The 20,250-nt window shown below is 46.7% G+C and overlaps 1 protein-coding gene across 1 annotated transcript in view; it reads right to left on the reverse strand.

Annotated features, from left to right (window-relative positions):
• Nucleotides 1–1,969: 1,969 nt before the first annotated feature.
• The window catches only part of LOC116502485 (zinc finger protein 184-like), a 30,972-nt gene continuing 12,691 nt past the window's right edge, over nt 1,970–20,250 (reverse strand). Inside the window, exons 6-9 of the mRNA XM_032208365.1 lie at nt 14,292–14,376; nt 11,395–11,509; nt 9,495–9,617; nt 1,970–5,891 (exon numbers count right to left, since the gene is read on the reverse strand). Of these exons, the coding sequence (XP_032064256.1) occupies nt 4,966–5,891; nt 9,495–9,617; nt 11,395–11,509; nt 14,292–14,376 (1,249 nt within the window). The 3' untranslated portion in view covers nt 1,970–4,965. The remainder of the gene's footprint in view (nt 5,892–9,494; nt 9,618–11,394; nt 11,510–14,291; nt 14,377–20,250) is intronic.

The following is a 20,250-nucleotide window of genomic DNA, read 5'->3' on the forward strand; positions in this document are numbered from 1 at the left end:
TTAGGGGTGTCTTACTCCCACAGTACTTTTTTCCAGAGAGTAAGTCATCTGTGTACCAAGTTTGGTTGAAATTGCTTAAGGCATTGCAGAGTTATGTTGGAACATACACACACACACAGAGCCATTTTTATATATACAGTATATAGATTAAAATAAACTGGCAAGTTCAACAATTACCAATTCCCATTCCAGTTTAGAGGTATCACTCAAGGTACAACCACAATTAAGCCCAAAATGTCTTGTTTCTAAGCCAGTTAAGTGAATGTTGACCCATTTTAGGACCTTTCTTGCCACCGTTGTTAAGTAGGAATCCCTGCAGTGGTTAAATTAGTCTCACGGTTGTTAAAGTAATCTGGCTTCCTCGCTGACTCTGCTTGTCAAAAGGGCCACCAAAGGGGAATCGCGTAATCCCAGGACACTGCAACCGTCGTAAATACTAACCAGTTGCCCAACGTCCAAATTTTTCATCGTGCGGCCATGGCGGACACTGCAGGGGTCGTAAGTGTGAAGAATGGGCATGGGTTGCTTTTTTCAATGTTTTTGAACCTCACTGGTTGTAAGTTGAGGATTGCCTACATTTCTCATTAGGCTTCATCTTCTGTAGCCAAATTGCTCTCCCATGATGCAATTCCCATTGAGATTGCCTCTTTGTGTGTGTGTGTGTGTGTGTGTGTGTGTGTGTTTGTTTGTTTTAAAAGTCAGGAAGTATGTCAGAATTTGTCTCCCGATAGCTGCTTTTAATGCACGTCTGTCCTGTTTTTCCAATAAAGTTAATTTTTTCTTAAAAAGCGTTTTTGCATGGTGATTTGGGTATTTCATCCTGGAGGCTGCATTCCTTTCGTTCTAATGCTGTGGATGGCATTTTGTATATTTATGACAATTATATTGATTTTTAACCACATTTCTCTTACTGGATTCAGATGTGGGAAGAGAAATATGACATTCTGATATAATTATTGGTCTGCACTTAAGTGCAGATTTGCTTGAGAAACTCCCACTCATGTAGCAATATCACTTCGACTTATATACTGCGTCATCGTGCTTTATATCTGGGGTGCGGTGGCTCGGTGGCTAAGACTCGGAAATCCCGAGTGCCGCATTAAAACGGAGTGAGCTCCCGTTACTTGTCCCAGACAACCTAGCAGTTCGAAAACATGTAAAAATGAAAGTAGAAAAATGAGGACCATTTTTGGTGGGAAGGTAACGTTCTGTGCGCCTTTGGCGTTTAGCATGCCGGCCAAATGATCACGGAGACGTCTTCAGACAGCGCTGGCTCTTCGGCTTTGAAACGGAGATGAGCACCACCCCCCTAGAGTTGGGAATGACTAGCAAATATGTGCAAGGGGAACCTTTAGCTTTACCCTTTTAGTGCTTTATAGCAGTCTGTAACTCAGGAGGGTTAAACTCAAGGCCCACGGGCCGGATCCGGCTCGTGGGGCGCTTAAATTTGGGCCACGGGGTCACCCTGGAAATAGCGAAGGACCGGCCCATGGTGCCTCTGCCAGAAAAAAAATGGAGCTCAGGAGGCCTTCCCAAGCTCCGTTTTCGGTAGCAGAAGGTTGCAGGGGGGCATCCTAGCCAAAAATGGAGCTTGTGAGCCAGTTTTCACTGGCAGAACACGAGGGCCACCACAGGTGATGTCAAGCACGCCCACCCTGGCCACGCTTACCCCAACCCAACCCCCCCCCACAAGATCAAATACAACCCTGATGTGGCCCTCAATGAAATCGAGTTTGACACCCCTGCTCTAAGCGGTTTAAAGCGTCAGCACATTGCCCTCAACAATCTTGGTCCTCATTTTACCAACCTCGGAAGGATGGAAGGCTGAGCCAACCTTGAGCCAGTCAGAATCGAACTCCTGGCAGTGGGAAGAGTTAACTTGCAATACTGCATGCTAACAATCACTGGGTCCCCAGGGCAGGTAACAAGTTAAATCATTTTAGGATCGGGCAAAAATAGTCCCCCAAACTGGCCATGTTGAGATTCCGTTTTATTTATCAATTCATTAAGTACACGGTTTAGAGAAAAGCTGTTAAGATCAGTGAAATGTTACAAATTTAAAGCGCTTCATTCCATAGAGCTCTGCCATCAGGATAGATAATAGAATACAATTACAAGAATTATATAACCTATATAATATAATAAAACCAGGGAAGTCCCCTGGAACTTTGTTTTGTCTAAACAGCATGGAGGAAGAAGTGGGATAATAGGTTTCAGAGAACGGAAGGGATTCTGGAGATCATCTAGTCCAGCCCCTTCCTTGTAGTGAAATAACACGGGATTAACATCGCAGTATAAAGACGGATTGCTAAACGCCCCCGGCGTTCTTCAAACGGACATGAAATGTGTAGACATGGTCTTTTTAGAGCCAATATGTTGAGTCTTAGGGCCTGAGATTGTTGAATTTTTTCCATGACTGATTCCCCACAACCTGGTTTTTCACATCTGCCTCCATCGGTCATGGCAAGAATATTTCCCCCCCCCCCCCCACTGAAGAACCTGATTCAAAACCAATCCTTTTTTTTATTGGGCTGTGGGATCCACTCCGAAAACACCTTCAAATGCTTTGCGGATCACAGTTCTAGAAACATTAGATGAGACTTGCTGACATTTCTAGTGTGTTTTTTTCTGGGGGAGGGTGGCGGGGGGGGAATCCAGGATGAAATTCTTAACCATAAAGTTCACAACCACTTCTTTCTTCCCACCCTGGTCTTCCTGGCACAACTGTTGGTGCAAGAAGAGAACCATGTTGGATGCCTTGAGCACTAGGACAGGGGTCAGCAACGTTAAACCCTCAAAGAGCCATTCGGACCAGTTTTCCACAGAAAACACCGGGAGCCACAAAACCCTTCCCATGCCTGACTATTTCCTGAGTGGCCACAGAACTAGCGTAGGTATTTGAATTAAACATTCCGTTGCTTTCTGAAACTTTTCTTTTTCTTGGATTTATCCATGGTTGGCCGACCGGAGGTCAAAACGCTCAATAAATCGCATGTCGATGGGTATCACACATTGGCGGTTGTGATGCATATTTTGAGCAACGGGGAGCCACAGCAGAGGGATGAAAGAGCCACATGCAGCTCCAGAGCTGTGGGTTGCTGAATAGGGGAAAGAAGAAAGGAAATGAAATGGAGGACAGGGAGGGAACAGGATGGGTTTCCCGATCTTTGGAAGCTAGAAATGTTACTTAGAATTGACCCAATGGTGGTGCCATATTCGAAGAGACATTCCCTTCACAGTTCGCTTTATGGGATCACAGCCTCCCCTCCTCCTGTCAGGCAGTGGAATACCCTCCACACACAACCCCTCCAAACAGTGGGGTCTCCCTCACTGGAGGCCTTTAGAGGCTGGAGGGTTGCCTGTCAAGAGATGTTCCAACAGAGCTTAAGAGCCAGGGGGTCAGACTCAATGACCTCTGAGGTCCCTTTCAACTCTTATGGCTTGGATTCAAATTCATTCCTTTCCAGGAGGGTAAAAGGATCTCAAAATCAAGGTTGGATTCACATGGAGATTAGAATGGCAGTGTGGGGCCAAGAAAGCAAGGAATTCCCACAACCATTTCCGAAAAGAAAGCGCCTTACTGCCAGTCCCCTTTTCTCTCCGTAACTGGCCTGCCTTGTCAGGGATGTTGTGGGAGATTTAACAAAAAAAACACACAAAAAAAACAGAAAGCAGGAGAAAGGGATGTCTCGTTTCGGTCTCCTTGGAAAGACGGTGGGAATATATTATAGGGATGGGATTCGGCTGGTTTGGACAGGTTTGGGCGAACTGGATTCTAATTTTGCATCTGGTTCGCCGAACCACTTGTTGCAAGGACTGGTTGGCCCTGGCCTGCCTATCCCACCCCTCCCAGGAGTCTCTACACAGCCCCTTCACTATGCCAGGTAAGTACAGAGCCCGCGTGGAAGCTCTGGGAAGGCGAAAAACAGGCCTCCCAGAACTCGCAGAAACAGGCCCATTTCTTGACGCAAGACTCAAGAGCCTGGGAAGACCGAAAACACCCTCTCCCCGTGAGGAGGCTGAGATGGCCACGCCCACCCAGCAACTGGGTTGCTAAAATTGTTCAATCCCACCTCTTGGATATATATATAATCCACAAAGGTAATGTTTTATTCCCTATTTTCAACCAAGTTCATCACTCTCCACAAAAACCCAGCAATCACCTCCGGGTTCTTCCTTCAAGATTAATAAGGAGGATTTTGCAAATTATCACCCACAGATCTTCTCTTAAGAACAAAGCAATAATAGTTACCAAAAAAGCTGTTTTTGAGGCTTTTTTCCAGCCGTTTTCTTTTTAAACAGCCCCAAAAAGCTCTCAAAAAAAGGATGAAAAAAGCCTCAAAAACGGGGCCGAAAAAAGCCCCGAAAACCGGCCGAACAAAGGCCTGAAAAATGGGTTGTGCAGAGGCCAAAAAATGGCTGGCAGCTGGGCGGAGCTTTGGTAATATTCGGTCTCTAAGACGCACAGACATTTTCACCCCCTTTTGGGAGGCAAAACTGTGTCTTATAGGCTGAAAAATGTGGTAATTAAAAGCCCTTTTAACATGCATCGTTCCAAGTTTAGATTGTGCGTAACATCGGGATGTTGGTTTGTAACATCAGGATGTTGGTTTGTTTGTCTTTTAAATCCCCTGGAATTGCAAAATGGCTTGTGGGCCAATGAGCCAGTCTCATCCGTTGCCATAGATGACATACAACCTGGTAGGAAGAGACAAAAAATATAGCATGCCCCCCTTGTACAACCAACAAGATTTTGAGAATTACACACCCAACCCCCGCCTCTGGGACAACCACGATCTTCGAGGATCTCCAAAGGTGACAACGAAGAAGCTTCTGAAACACACTTGATTAATTGACATGAAGCAAGAGTCAGCTTTCTTTCCCATTTTTCCCCCCTTCGCAATTGAAGCTCACTGCAGAGAGACACACACACCCCATTGCGCCAAATGCCCTTTGAACCCCGGATTAGACTATTTCCGCGGCATGGATCCTCTGGTGCGAGACCAGCGAGTCGCCCCGCGAGAACTGTTTCCCGCAGACGGGACACTCGTAGGGCTTCTCCCCCGTGTGGATGCGCTGATGCGAAGTGAGGTTGCTGCTCTGGCTGAAGGCCCTCCCACACTCCAGGCAGGTGTATGGCTTCTCCCCGGTGTGGGTCCTCTGGTGCAAAGTGAGGTGTGCGCTCCGGCTGAAACTCTTCCCACACTCCAGGCACAGGTAGGGCTTCTCCCCCGTGTGCATCCTCAGGTGCGAGGCCAGGTTCCCGCTGAAGCTGAACCTCTTGCCGCAATCCAGGCATTTGTACGGCTTGTCCCCCGTGTGCGTCCGTTCGTGGGACAGGAGGTGCTTTCGACAAGTGAAGGTCTTCTCGCACTGCAGGCAGCGGTAGCGGGCTTTGCGGGTGTGAATCTTCTGGTGCCTGGTGAGGTGGGTGCTCCGGCGGAAGCTCTTGCCGCACTCGGCACAGGTGTGCGGCCTCTCGTTCGTGTGCTTGGCCTGCTTGTGTTGGGCGAGCTTGGCCTCGTCGCCGAAGCTCTTCCCGCAACGGAAACATTTGTAGAGTTTCTCGGCCAGGTGGACCCTTTTGTGGGAGATGAGCCGGGTGCTTCGGTAGAAGCCCTTGCCGCACTCCGAGCACTTGTACGGCTTCTCCCCCCGGTGAAGCTTTTGGTGCAAGATCAGATAATCGCCTCGACTGAAGCTTTTCCCGCACTCGAAACACCGGAAGGGCTTCTCGCCCGTGTGAGTCCTCTGGTGCCTGGTGAGGTCCGACTTGCAACTGAAGGTCTTCCCACACAGGGCACACTTGTTCGCACTCGTCCCTTCGGCGTTCGGATGCTCGAGTATCGTTACAGACACCTCGGCGGGTTCCTCCTTAATCTGGATGGTTTCTGCGGGAACACAGGGAGGAAAAGAAAATATCTTAGAGGAGCCTGGGAAATGGTTGGGCTTTTGGCCCTTGGCAGATAACCAGAATTAAAAAGCCAACCCTGTAAACGCCAGGAGAACCGTTAAAGTAACAGAATCCCGTAAAGGAGAATATTTGTAGCACAGGGTTGAAATGAGGAGCCCTTGGTGTCTCCGAGCATGGTGGTTTTCTTGCAGATGTTTTCATCATCCTAATGCAATCCTAAATTACATTAACAGAGGGATAGAATCAAGACCAAGTGAGGTACTAATACCACTCTCTAAAGCCTTAGTAAGGCCACACCTAGAGTACTGCATCCAGTTTTGGTCACCACACTATAAAAAAGATGTGGAGACCTTAGAAAGAGTGCAGAGAAGAGCAACCAGGATGATGAGGGGCCTGGAGGCTAAAACATACGATGAACGGTTGCAGGAACTGGGCATGGCTAGTCTAGAGAAGAGAAGGGCCAGGGGAGACACAATAGCAGTCTTCCAATATTTGAGGGGCTGCCACAGAGAGGAAGGAGATCAACCTATTTTGCAAAGCACCTGAAGGCCAGACAAGGAATAATGGATGGGAAACGAACAAGAAGAGATTCAACCTGGAAATAAGGAGGAACTTTCTGACAGGGAGAGCAATCAACCAATAGAACAGCTTTTGCCATCGGAGGTTGTGGGAGCTTCATCACTGGAGGCTTTCAAGGAGAGACTGGACCGCCATCTGCCAGAAATGGAGTAGGGTGTTACACTTGGGAGTGAGGTTGGACTAGATGGCCTAAAAGGTCCCTTCCAACTCTGTTAATCTGTTAAGTCATCTGTTAAATCTGTTAAATCCTTGATGATGATGTTACCTAGTTGGGTAATGAAACGTCTGCAAAAAAACAGCCAAGCTCAGAGAGCACCAAGGACCCTCAGCAATATAATCTTTATAGAGCCGAGGTGGCGCAGTGGTTAAATGCAGCACTGTAGGCTACTTCAGCTGACTGCAGTTCTGCAGTTCGGCTGTTCAAATCTCACCGGCTCAGGGTTGACTCAGCCTTCCATCCTTCCGAGGTGGGTGAAATGAGGACCCGGATTGTTGTTGGGGGCAATATGCTAACTCTGTAAACCACTTAGAGAGGGCTGAAAGCCCTATGAAGCGGTATATAAGTCTAACTGCTATTGCTATTGCTATTGGAAAGTCTTGACTGTGCTTCCCTCCCCCGCTTTTATCTTTTTAAGAACCAGGGAGGGGCTTGCCTGAAACATTTTCTCAAATTACTTTCCTGGCCACGGCTCATGTCCCCCTTATCTGACCTCCTCCTCCTTCTGTCCTTCAAGGCCATTTCCTCTAGGGTAGTCATTTCTTTAACAACTACTGCAAGAAAGGTAATAAAATTGGGTTTGTCATGACTGTTACCCTGTAATGGGTGAGGTCCATTACAGTCACATGTCAAGGACTATCCTGTATATGAACTCTCAAGCAAAGATTTGATCGCTAAGCTACCTTCCAGAACTGCGGCTGGAACTGTAGCAGTGGTGGGTTTCAAATTTTTTTAGAAACTCTTCTGTAGGTGTGGCCTGCTTTGTGGGAGCGGCTTGCCGGCCATGTGACCGGGTAGGAGTGGCTTGCCGGCCATGTGACTGAGTGGGAGTGGCTTGGCAGTCATGTGACCTGGTGGGCATGGCCAACTTGTAAAATGTGGTGAAACTCACTTAACAACGCTCTTGCTTAGCAACCAAAATGTTGGCTCAGAAACTCTGGCATTTGAAGCACGCAAGTCTTAAAGCTGTCAAGTTACAAGACCCTCGCACCCCTAACCCTTTAGAAAAAAAACCCAGAGGTGTTCAAACTTGATAGCTTTAAGACTTGTGGACTTCAACTCCCAGAATTCCTTTTTCAGTCATGTTGGCTCAGGAACTCTGGCATTGAAGTGTGCAAGTCTTAAAGCTGTCAAGTTACAAGACCCTTGCATCCCTAACCCTTTAGAACCCCCCCCCCCAGGGGTGTTCAAACTTGACAGCTTTAAGACTTTAAGGTTAAGATAGGACTCTTAGAGGCGGGCAGGGCGATTGGTGAGCCAGCCAATCAGTGAGTGGCAGGCGGGGCAAGCATGGTGCGGACGGGCGGGGGAAGGGAGCTGGAACCGGTTCTAAACGGCATGGTAGATTTGTGGAACCTCTTCTATAGAAGAGGTTAGAACTGGCAGGAACCCACCCCTGAACTGTAGGCATCTCATCCCACACCGTGATCAGTTTCACAACCATTCTGAATCAAGAACAAACTACACTGGCCTTAATCCAAGATGCAATCCAATTGGAAAAATCCAACTATTACTACCGAACATGGGATAAGGCAGTGCTGGCGAATCTTTTCGGCACCGAGTACCGAAATGGGAGCTCGTGCACGTGTGCCGGAAACCAGAAGAGCAGCCGCCCGGTGCACATGCACGTGCCCAAAAGACAATCTTCCGGTTTCTGGCCGTCCCTCACGCGTTAAGACCAGCTGGCCTGTGCGCCGGAACCAGGAAGAGCATCGGGTGACGGCGCACGTGCCCGAAGAGATGGCTCTGCGTGCCACTTCCGGGACCCATGGCATAGGTTCGCCATCAAGGGTGTAGAGTTTCCTGCCTAATCAGGAAAAGGGTTGGACTAGAAGACCTCCAAGGTCCCTTCCAACTATCCCATCCCACCCCACCGCATTTTCATTCCCATTTCGATTATTTCTGTTTCTATTATTTCTGTTTTTATTCTATTCTACCCGGCTTCTTCTGTTGAGTCTTGCTGGCTCTAGAGGTAATTTTCAAACTTGGACATGAGAATGAGTTCCCTGGGATAGAGAGCTGACCTCAGGGAAATGCTCACAAGAGGGTAGATATTACACTGACTCAGTGATGATATTCATTTTTTTTTACTACCAGTTATGTGGGCGTGGCTTGGTGGGCGTGGTACGGCTTGGTGGGCGTGGCTTGGTGGGCGTGGCAGAAGGATACTGCAAAATCTCCATTCCCACCCCACCCTGAGGCCAGCCAGAGGTGGCATTTGGGGGTTCTCCAAACTATTCAAAATTTCCGCTACTGGTTCTTTGAACTATTCAAAATTTCCGCTACCAGTTCTTTGAACTATTCAAAATTTCCACTACCGGTTCTTTGAACTATTCAAAATTTCCACTACCGGTTCTTTGAACTATTCAAAATTTCCACTACCGGTTCTTTGAACTATTCAAAATTTTCGCTACTGGTTCTTTGAACTATTCAAAATTTCCGCTACCAGTTCTTTGAACTATTCAAAATTTTCGCTACCGGTTCTTTGAACTATTCAAAATTTCCGCTACCGGTTCTTTGAACTATTCAAAATTTCCGCTACCGGTTCTTTGAACTATTCAAAATTTCCGCTACCGGTTCTTTGAACTATTCAAAATTTCCGCTACCGGTTCTTTGAACTATTCAAAATTTCCGCTACCGGTTCTTTGAACTATTCAAAATTTCCGCTACCGGTTCTTTGAACTATTCAAAATTTCTGCTACCGGTTCTTTGAACTATTCAAAATTTCCATTACCGGTTCTCCAAAACCTGTCAGAACCTGCTGGGTTTCACCCCTGCACTCACCCACTTCCACTGGAGGGAAATTATTGTCTGGGGAACTTCGCGGTGAACGTTTCAGCTGATGCTCTGAAGTGAAGCTTTCGGGGAGGAAACCCGCCTCGGTGGTTGATCTTGCCGTCCAGTCGTCTTCAGGAGGGGAAAAAAAAAGATTGTAAAATATTTCAGGCTCATCTTTGACAAACAGTATTAAGCACACTTAAAAATCTTCCCCAGAGGTCTCTGACAAGCAAGTTCAGTGGGAGTAGCTGGATTTGCTTAACAATTACCCCGTTCACTTAAAAACATCATTCTTTAGCGATGGACATTCCAATCCTAACTCTGGTCGTACTTCAAGGACGACCTGAACATACTTTCCATGAGATGAAAATCTGGCCCCTTCTTTACCGTGCAGGTAGACCAGTGGTGAGATGTAATTTTTTTTACTACCGGTTCTGTGGGCGTGGCTTGGTGGGCGTGGCTTGGTGGGCATGGCAGGGGAAGGATATTGCAAAATTTCCATTCCCTCCCGATCAGCTGAGACTCAGGAGGCAGTGAATAGATGGGGGCAGGGCCAGCCAGAGGTCGTATTTACTCGCTGGCTAGGGAATTCTGGGAGTTGAAGTCTAGACATCTTCAAGTAGCCAAGGTTGAGAAACAGTGCTCTAGAATCTGTCAGAACCTGATGGATTTCACCCCTGAGGTAGATCTTGACTTACACCAGATCATTTAGTAACCATTCAAAGTTACGATGGCGCTGGAAAAAAAGGGATTTAGGACTATTTTTCACAGTTACAATCTTTGCAGGATCACATGATCAAAATCCAGCTGCTGGTCAACTGATTCGTACTTACGACCACTGTTGTGGTCCCAGGCCCACGGGATCCCCTTTTGCGACTTTCTGACAAGCAAATTGATGGGAAAGCTAAGTTCCCTTAACAACCTGGCTGCCAACTTATCCACCGCAGTGATTCACTTAGCCACTGTGGCAAGAAAGGTCATAAAATGGGGCAAAACTCACTCAACAAATGTCTCAATTCACAACAGAAATTTTGGGCTCAATTGTTGTGGCCCACCAGCAGCCAGCAGAACCCGACAGCAGAGTAGGACAGTGAGGAGGTTGGGGAGGAGCATGGACCAGTCCTGGAGGCTGGGGAAGGCTCGGACGAGGGCTCTGCATCGGAGGCAGAGAGGGGGCCATGACCGTCTGGCAGTGATCAGTGCCTCCAGAGCTAGACAAATGTGAGGCAGAGGAACAGCTGGAGCCTGTTCCCAGTGTGTGCATGCGCAGAGCTGCCTGAAGAAAAGAACAACTCAGAAATCAGGGTCGACTTGGGAGTAAAGCCACAGGTGGAAGGTGAATGGCCCCTCCAATCGGAAATCAAAGAGGAGCGAAAGGGGAGTGGGCTTTTGCAGGAATCAATTGGTTCGTTCGGTTGTTAGATTCGTTTCAGGAGTGTGAAGATCTGTCCGTGAATCTCAGAGACTCTGTGCCCGGTCTTTCCTTCCACAGAACCTCATTTGGGAAATATTTACAGTACATGGCAGCTTTCCAAGATAGATAAGGTCTGTGGTCATAAATATTCCTTTGAAAGACTGTTTGCCAGGCCTTTGCTGAATGTGAATGAGAGGAATTCACTTTCGTTTAATAAAAGGGGTTTTTGTTGGGACCAGGACTCTGCCTCATGCTCTTTGGGGAAGCCTAGGTTAGAACATCAATTGTGGTTGTACGTTTGAGTCCCAGACACTGTGACTGAGCTGTTGTGATGTCACAGAATGAACATCCCAGCTGCCGAGAATTACTATTGTGCACTATTGACCACAGAACCAACAAGGGAGCCAAAGCTAAGCCTGGCCTAGGAAGGGATTTCAAGGACATTCAAGACCCCTCGGTTCTCCCTCCCCAAATTGTGTTATTCCTGTTCACCTGATGGAAGGGCCTCTTCACTGTCATCTTCCTCCTTGACAATGACACGCAACAGTCCCAATTCAGAGTCCCAAAAAGACTGGGTGGCGTTGGGGCAATCTGGACTTCTGGACTCCTACAAGGACAGAGAAAGTCAGCCAGCGCTAAAGACCTCCTTTGCACCCTCTACTTAAACCCGGAATCAGGTTAAGAGCCACGGTGGCGCAGTGGTTAGAGTGCAGCACTGCAGGCTACTTCAGCTGACTGCTAGCTGCAGATTGGCAATTCAAATCTCACTGGGCTCAAGGTTGACTCAGCCTTCCATCCTTCCGAGGTGGGTAAAATTAGGACCCAGATTGTTTTTTTTTTGGGGGGGGGGGGGAATAGACTGACTCTGTAAACCACTTAGAGAGGGCTGTAAAAGTAGGAAGGGGAAGAGGAAGAGGAGGAGTGGGAAAAAGGCAAGGGAAGAAGGAAGGGGAAGGAGAGGAAGAAGGAAGAAAGTAGAGAAGGGAAGGGAGAAAAGAAAGGGAAAATGAAGGTGGTGTTACAACAGGAAGAAGGGATGGTAAATAAAGCAACCCAAATTGTATATTATAACCTATTAAATGAAATAACAAATGTATGAGAATGATAAATGTATAGAAGAATAGCAACTATGTGAATGTATACTTAAAATGGTATGTAAGAGAATAAAAAATTAAAAAAACTCTGGGAAAGCACTATGAAGGAGTTTATGTCTAAGCACTATTGCTATCGGGCAACTTCGTTTCGGGACCAGACTAAATTTGCTGCATGATTTTTGGCCACGGGAGGGGGGGGGGGCTGCAAAAGAGACAGGGGAAGACGTGATGATTTGGTGACATACAGATGGTCCTCAACTTATGGTGGTTCATTCAGTTATCGAAGTTACAACGGCACTGCAAAAGGTGACTTTATGACCGTTTCTCATCCTTAGGACCATGCCAGCATCCCCACAGTCACCAGATTTACATGCTTTGATAACTGACTTGCATTTATGACGGTTGCAGTGTCCCGGGGGGGGGGGGGGGGGAGTCACATCATCCCTTTGGTCGACCTTCTGACGAGCAAAGTCAATGGGGAAGCCAGATTCGCTTAACGACCGTGTGACTAATTTAATCGCCGCAGTGATTTGCTTAATGAACGTGGCGAGAAAAGTCGTAACACGGGGGGGGGGGGGGCGGCAGAACCCACTAGGCAAATTTCTCGCTTCGCAACATAGATTTCGGGCTGAGCTCTGTGGTCGTTAAGTCGAGGACTACCTGTAATCTGAATGAGCTGGCAGAAGTTTTGGGAGGCCGGTTTAGAGGGTGGAAGTGAAGCTGGGTCGCATCCAGCTACCAATTGGATGGGGAGCCCTGGGAACCCAGAGCTGTGGGATGTGAAAAGAGATTGCAGAAGAAATCAATGAGAATCTCCCGCAAAACTACCTAAGTTCAGCCAGCAAGGTTGACCTTCACTTAAGAACATAATTAACTTTATTTATTTATTTATTTTTTTAAAGGTAGATATGTTCAGATTTGCCACTGGGCGGCAACAATTGAGGGATCAGATTAGGACAGGAAGAACCCAATTTTACTTTCCATCTCAGCCACAGATTATTTAGCAATAGCATTTAGACTTATATACCGCTCAGAGGTGGGTTTCTATCAGTTCGCACCTATTCGGTAGGTAGAACCGGTTCATCAAATCTACCGAACCGGCTAGAAGAGGTTCCACCAGTGGACCCGGAAAGCAGACCACACCTACAGAAGAGGTTCCAAATTTTTTTGAAACCCACCACTGGTCCTTGGATATGATTATTCTACACTATCATGCTCATATTTATAAAACTCAGTGCCTCTGTGAAAGGTAAGGATGACTACTGCGTTTGTGGTGCAATCAGAACATTGCGTGTGTTGAAGTTGTTTTAACGCAAACCAAAGATGCCTTTTAAAAAACAAGTTTACATCATATTCTTATGCATGCCAGTGCTGTGTGTGAGGTAATTTAAGGTGGTTCTGACAAGTGTCGGCGGCATCTTCATATCCGGTCACATGGGCGGCAAGCCACTCCCATCCAGTCACATGGGCAGCAAGCCACTCCCACAAAGGAGGCCACACCCACAGAGTAGGTTCGAACAATTTTTGAAACCCACCACTGATACCGCTTCACAGTCCTTTACGGCCCTCTCTAAGTGGTTTGCAGAGTCAGTGTATTTCCCCAACTATCTGGGTCCTCCTTTTATCAATCTCGGAAGGATGGAAGGCTGAGTCAACCTTGAGCCTGGTGAGATTTGAACTGCCCAACTGCAGGCAGCTGGCAGTCAGCAGAAGTAGCCTGCAGTACAGTGGTGGGATTCCAATTGTTTAACAACCAGTTCTCTGCCCTAATGACCAGCTGGGTAGGCATGGCTCGGTGATCATGTGACTGGGTGGGCATGGCGAACTCAATGTCACTCATGTCGATGGGTGCTTTGCCTTAGCTGCTATAATGTAATAAAGGTTAGCCAGAGAGGCAGTTTCTGTAAGCAGGGCAATCAAGATGAGGCTAGAAACAACACCAGAATGTTTCCTTCCCGCCTTCCTTACAGGATTAGCCCTGTAAAGTTGGGAAAAAACAAAAGGAGATTTCTTCCAACAACCGGTTTTCTGAACTGCTTAGAAAGTTAACAACCAGTTCTCCCGAATAGGTGCGAACTGGCTGAATCCCACCACTGCTGCAGTACCACATTCTAACCACTGCGCCACCACGGCAGGGGAGATTCTGGCCCACTCACATTCAACCTAACCAAGATTGTTGTGGGGGAGAAAATGGGAAGACAGAGCATTCTGTATGTTGCCTTGAATAAACAAAGACTGATACGCAATGTTAAAAATTAGGATTGAAGCTTAAAAGAGAAGTCAGGTGATAATTACCATTTTGTGTCCTTTTGCCGGTTCCTGAAAGTGGTTGTGCTGTAGTTCCCAATTAGTGTTGGTCTTCCGGCGGGAGTCCTGAATGCTTCACTCTCTAGAATTCCCACCCAAGGTTGACTGGATGTATTTTTAAGCTGTGTGTGCATACGCCACTGGAACCTGGATGATGGAGTGGAAAGTTAGGTTGGTAAAATAAAGTCTATGATAAGAATCATTTGCAAACTCACTTGTTCTATTTTTTTTATCGTCCATGAAGGAAAAAGGTAGAATTATTGAATTGGGGAGTTGGAAGGGGCCACTAAGATCGTGTAAACTGGCGTTTTTCAACCTCAACAATTTTAAGGTATGTGGATCTCAACTTCCAGAATTTCACCCAACCAGAATTTCAATTCAACCCTCTGCAACGGGAAGGAAAATCAGTCAACCCATCCTCCAGATTCTGTATAGCCTCTTCTTAAAAACCTCCAGCAGTGGAGAACACACAGAACTTCAAATAACACATATTAAGGTGTTGTGGCCCAGCAGGAGCTGCAAACAGACTCTGACAGCGAGGGACCCTATGAGTTGGCTCTGGAAAATGTGGAGGACCCTGGACAGGGTTCCGACTCCGAGCAGGGACCAGAGAGGCTGGTTGGCCACCAGGAGGCACCTGAGGCATGGAGCAGCGGTGAAAGCCAAAGGGAATTTGTCCCTGACGTCAAGTCTTGGAGCAGTGGGGAGGAGACAAGGGAGTTGGTCCTGGATGCCAGGCAACGGCGGGCAGATAGACGCAGAGAATAACTACACAGATACAGGAGATAATTGGACCCAGGTAGTTGTAATTAGGCTCCTCTCAAGAGAGTATATAAGGAGAGACTTTGGGAGGAGGCTGTTTGCAGGATTCAACTTCATTACCAACACTGGAGAAGCTCTTGTGTATATTTCTTATCTTGGAAGTCTGGATTGCTGCCAAGGTCTGGTCAGTGTGTTGATTTACTGTGAATAAATCGTCTAGCAGTAATCTTGTCTTGGAGTGCCTTGGTGTACCAAGAGGGGGATCAGAACATTAAGAACTTCAAATAACGTTTACTTGTCCCAAAGGTGCTATTTCAAGAGGCAACTGGTTTCTTTATTTTTGTTTTTTACTTGAACTAAAGAAGCTTCTTTGATGAGAAGCGAAAAGACTTCAAAGAAAAAACAGAAAGTCCAGTTGCCTCTTGAAAAAAACACCCTTGGGGCAGCCGTGACCTGGATGACGGAGAATCTCCATAGAAAACATTCGCGTTTATTTCATTTATCTCCCACTTCTTCAGGAGTTCAAGGCAATCCACCTTCACCACCGTACATTTATCAACACTAAGCACTTTTAAGATGTGATCCATTATTTCAAGCCATGTTGCTGGATAATCCTCCAGCATGCCCCACGGAAGAACTCTTATTTTAATTTTTTTTCTGTGACACTGTTTTCCTATCTCAAAAGAGGTTTTTCTCTTTTTGACTCAAAAAAGTTTTTTTAAAAAGCACAGTACTGTTAAAGTACTGGAGCGGGGCAAGAGATGATGGATAGATGATTTTTCGCTTTTGGTGGTGTTTTGATTTGCTTCCCTTTGTCTCTCTCTTCCCTTACTTTTCTTTGTAGGTGACATGACTAAAAGTTAGGTAGGATAGAAAGAAAATGTTTTTTTTAAAAGGATGACATGATTATAAAGTAGTATAAGAGATTAGAAATAAGAGAAAAGAGGAATATTAGCGTATACACCTTTATATAATAAAATAAGAGCAATAAGAAGAGAAAAATGGAATAATCAAATAATGACAGATTGCAACTTTATATAAATATGTACCATGTTTCTCTGAAAATAAGAGAGCGTCTTAGTTTCTTTTGAACCCTCCAAAATAAGCATTTGGTCTTATTTTTAGGGAGGTCTTACTATTTTTTAGGTGCAGGAAATGGCGAGCGGGGTCACCTCATGGCTGCTGCTGTGTTGCAATATTTTGGGGGAGGTCTTATTTTCAGGGGAGGGCTTATTTAGCGCATGCACTCAAAAGCCTGATTGGGCTTATTCTGGGAGGTCTTATTTTTGGGAAGACAGGGTATTGCCATTAGAAAGATATAAGTTGGTTGAAAGTAATAACTATGACTAATGCTATTAGTTTTGTTTATATTAGAATGCATTTATTTATTGATTTATTTTATTTATTAGACACATTTATATGCCCGCCCAATCCCGAAGGACTCCGGGTGCCCTACTATTCACGCATTGATATGTTTGTAAAAAAGCTTTTTTAAAAAAAAAGAGATACTGTACAAATTCAGAATAAAAAAGTCATCCAAAGGGAGCGAAGAAAGCATAATTCCACCGAGGGGAAGCCTGTCTGGAATGCTCAGACGCTTGGTTGAGTTGTCTAATAGCATCTTCGGAGAATAAAAGCAGTTTTTCTCCAATTTTCTACCATCTGTGCTGGATTTCAACTCCCAGAATGCTCTGCTGGGAGCACTTAGAATGGCTAGGGATTCTGGGAGTCGAAGTCCAACCGGGTACCCGTTGGGGAAAGTTGATCGGGGGAAGAAGAATAGCCAAGTTCAGGTTCATTTTTAGCAAGGAAAATTGGATGGTTTGGGGCAACTCCTTCAGTTCAGACTACCTCACAAGCATGTTGTGGCAATACAACAAAAGGCAATCTTTTGGAGCTTGTGGAGAAAAGGCAGGATAAAAATCCATCCAAAAAGAAAGAATATTTCCTCCCTCCTCCCAGCTTCTAAACTCTGCAGTACATAAATCACTGAAGAGGCAGAAATTATTTTACGATTCTGATGCTGATTTATCAATGGTTGCTTGTATGTCGACGGAGAGCTTTTGCACCGGAGACAAATTCCTTGCGATGTCCGATCACACTTGGCCAATAAAGAATCCTCTTCTATTAAGAAGATCCCAGCTGCCATTGTAAAAACCTCTATGGCAGAAAGCTAAGGTAGGCAGCTCAAATTAAGTGAGCCACTTTGCATATTTTCAGATACAAAGTCAAAAAAGTTGGCCAGACCGCTCTGATGCACAGTGTTTGCAGATCACCTCAACCGATATGGTGCTTGACACGGATCTATTTTGCAAACTCTACAAGGTAGTTCATTCAGCAAACCTAGTTAAACAAACCACGGATTATCACAAGAGGTGCCAAAGAGCCAGACTTCCTCAACAGGGAAACAAGACTTAGTGTGGCCATCTTACAATTGTTAATGTTGTCCTTCTCAGTCCTTCTTTTCTCTAGATTAGCCAAACCCAAATCCTGCAACTGTTCTTCGTATGTTTTAGCCTCCAGGCCTTTGATCATTTTAGTTGCTCTTCTTTGCACATTTTTCCTCCCAAAGTCTCAACTTCTTTATTTGTAATGTGGGGATCAAAACCGAATGCAGTACAGACAGCGCTAGCAATAAATAGCACTTAGATTTATATACCACTTTACAGCCCTAAGTGGTTTATAGAGTCAGCATATATTGCCCCCCGCCCAAAATTTTGGGTCCTCATTTTACCCACCTCAGAAGGATGGAAGGCTGAGTCAACCCTAAGCTGAGATAGTCCTCAACTTACGACCGCAATGGAGCCTGGAATTTATATCGCTAAGTGAGACAGTGAGTTTAGCCTCCATTTTATGAACTTTCTTGCCACAGCTGTTAAGTGAATCGCTGCCGTCGTTAAAACTAGCAGCAGGGCACTTAAGTGAATCTGGCTTCTCCATTGACTTGGGCTTGTTGGAAGGTCACCACAGTGACCCCCGGGGCACTGCAACCGTCATACATGCGAGTCAGTTGTATCAAGCATGCAAACGTCAATCACAGTGCGCCTGGGAAATGATGCAACGGGTGGGAAAAAAAGTCACCTTTTCCAGGCCCGTTGTAACTTTGGACGGCCACTAAACGAAGTGTTGTAAGTCGAGGGTTTCCCGTGCTCCAGGCGCGGCCTTACCAAGGCTTGCACTTACACGTGTGCGGGTGCGTATACGTGTGTGCAGGCGTGCAATTACAGCCAGGCATTTGCCCGTTCCTAATTCCTTCCCTCCCAACGGATCCCCTCCTGTTTGGGACCCGACGGGCGTCGCATTCACAGCGGACACTGGTGGGTGGTGAAGGGCCGTCCAAGAACCGGGTCGAGGGAGGCCGCCCGACGGGGTTGCAACGGGTCAGAGCCGGGACCAGCCGGAACGGGCTGAGCGGACCGAGATCCCGAACGGGAAGGGTATTATGAACAGGGTGGAATTGAGGAAGCGGGGGGGGGGGGTATTACTTCTCACGGCTGTTCCCCCGGGCGGCTCTTCCTTCCACCTTCCCTCCCTCCCTCGGCTGTCAAGTCTGCCCGCTCACCTGGCGCGCGCGCCGCTTGCCGCGCGGAGAAACAGGAAAGGGGTCCTTTTCTTTCCCGAGGGTGCGCGCGCGCTCGCCTCCCACCCACCCACCCCACAAGACACACATACACATAAAAAAACCGCCGCCGTCTATTCTAGGCAGCCGAACTCGTCTGCCTTTAATGCCCTTAAAACCCGCCCCTTTCCCGGGAGAAGCGTGGACGGCTTGGGATCATGGCGGGCGCCTCCCCCTTCCCCTTTCCTTTGGAGCCTCAGCGGGGCAGAGGAGCGCGTAAAGGCGCCCCCCGCCCCTCGCTTGAGCTCGAAATTGAGAGGAGAAGGGAGAGGCGGTAGGGCTCTGCAGTCCCCAGGAAACGGAGCAGCCACCCCCAAGAAGCGGGACGAGGGGACGGTGCCAAGGAGAGGAGCCATATAGAGTTATAGAGGTGGGGAAACGATGGCCCCTTTATGACTTGTGGACTTCAACTCCCAGAATTCCTGAGCCAGCCATGCTTATGAGCGACGCTGGCTCAGGAATTCTGGGAGTTGAAGTCCACAAGTCATAAAGGGGCCATGGTTTCCCCATGCTGGCTCAGGAATTCTACGATTACAATCAGAATATAGAGTTAGGACGGGATCTTGGAGGTCTTCTAGTCCAATCCCCTGGTCAAGCAGGAAGCCCTATTCCATTTCAGACAGTTGGCTGTCTACTGTCTCCCTGAAAGTCTCCAATGATGGAGCACCCACAACTTCTGGAGGCAAGCCACTCCATTAGTTCAGTGGTTCCCAAACTTGGCAACTTTAAGACTTGTGGACTTCAACTCCCAGAGTTCTCCAGCCAGAAGAGCTAGCTGGAGAATTCTGGGAGTTGAAGTCCACAAGTCTTAAAAGTTGCCAAGTTTGGGAACCACTGCATTAGTTAATTGTTCTCGCTCCTTAATTCCAGGTGGCTTCTCTCCTTGATTAGTTTCCATGCATTGCTTCTTGTCCTGACTTCTGGTGCTTTGGAAAATAAGTTGACCTCCCTCCTCTTTGCGGACGCCCCTCAAATATTGGAATACAGCTATCACGTCACCCCTAGTCCTTCTTTTCTCTAGACTGGCCATCCCAATTCCCGCAACTGTTCTTCAGTCGAGGTTTTTAATCATCCTAGTTGCTCTTCTCTGCACTTTTTCCTAGTCTCAACATCTTTTTTGTAATGTCGTAGCAGAAAATGAGACAAGACCAGCTCTTTGTCAGAGGGAGAGGTTTATTTGCGCAAAGATTCAGTAGCGATTGATCAAGCAAAATCTGAACCCCCGAAGGGCAGTTGTTTACAGTCTTTTATACTCTTAGACAACTTATCGATCATCCCAAAGTACCTGGCTTTCCTGTGTCATGTAGACCCCCTTCTCTGTCATGTAAACCTCGTACATCATCTCCCAAAACAGAGACATGACATTCATTACTCATTTACCTCCCCACAGGGGGGTATTGGTACCAATATCCTGTTTCATTTGTTTTAGTTAGGTGAAGCAAACAGAACAACTAATCTTAAGGGTAATTATTCCTTTTTCCCATTCCACATGGTAAAAAAACTTTAATACCCAAATAATCTGTCTAGTTATCAAATTCTCTTTTAATATGGGGACCAAAATCGGAT

Source organism: Thamnophis elegans, chromosome 2, assembly GCF_009769535.1.
Source record: "Thamnophis elegans isolate rThaEle1 chromosome 2, rThaEle1.pri, whole genome shotgun sequence".
In the NCBI taxonomy this organism is placed as follows: domain Eukaryota; kingdom Metazoa; phylum Chordata; class Lepidosauria; order Squamata; family Colubridae; genus Thamnophis; species Thamnophis elegans.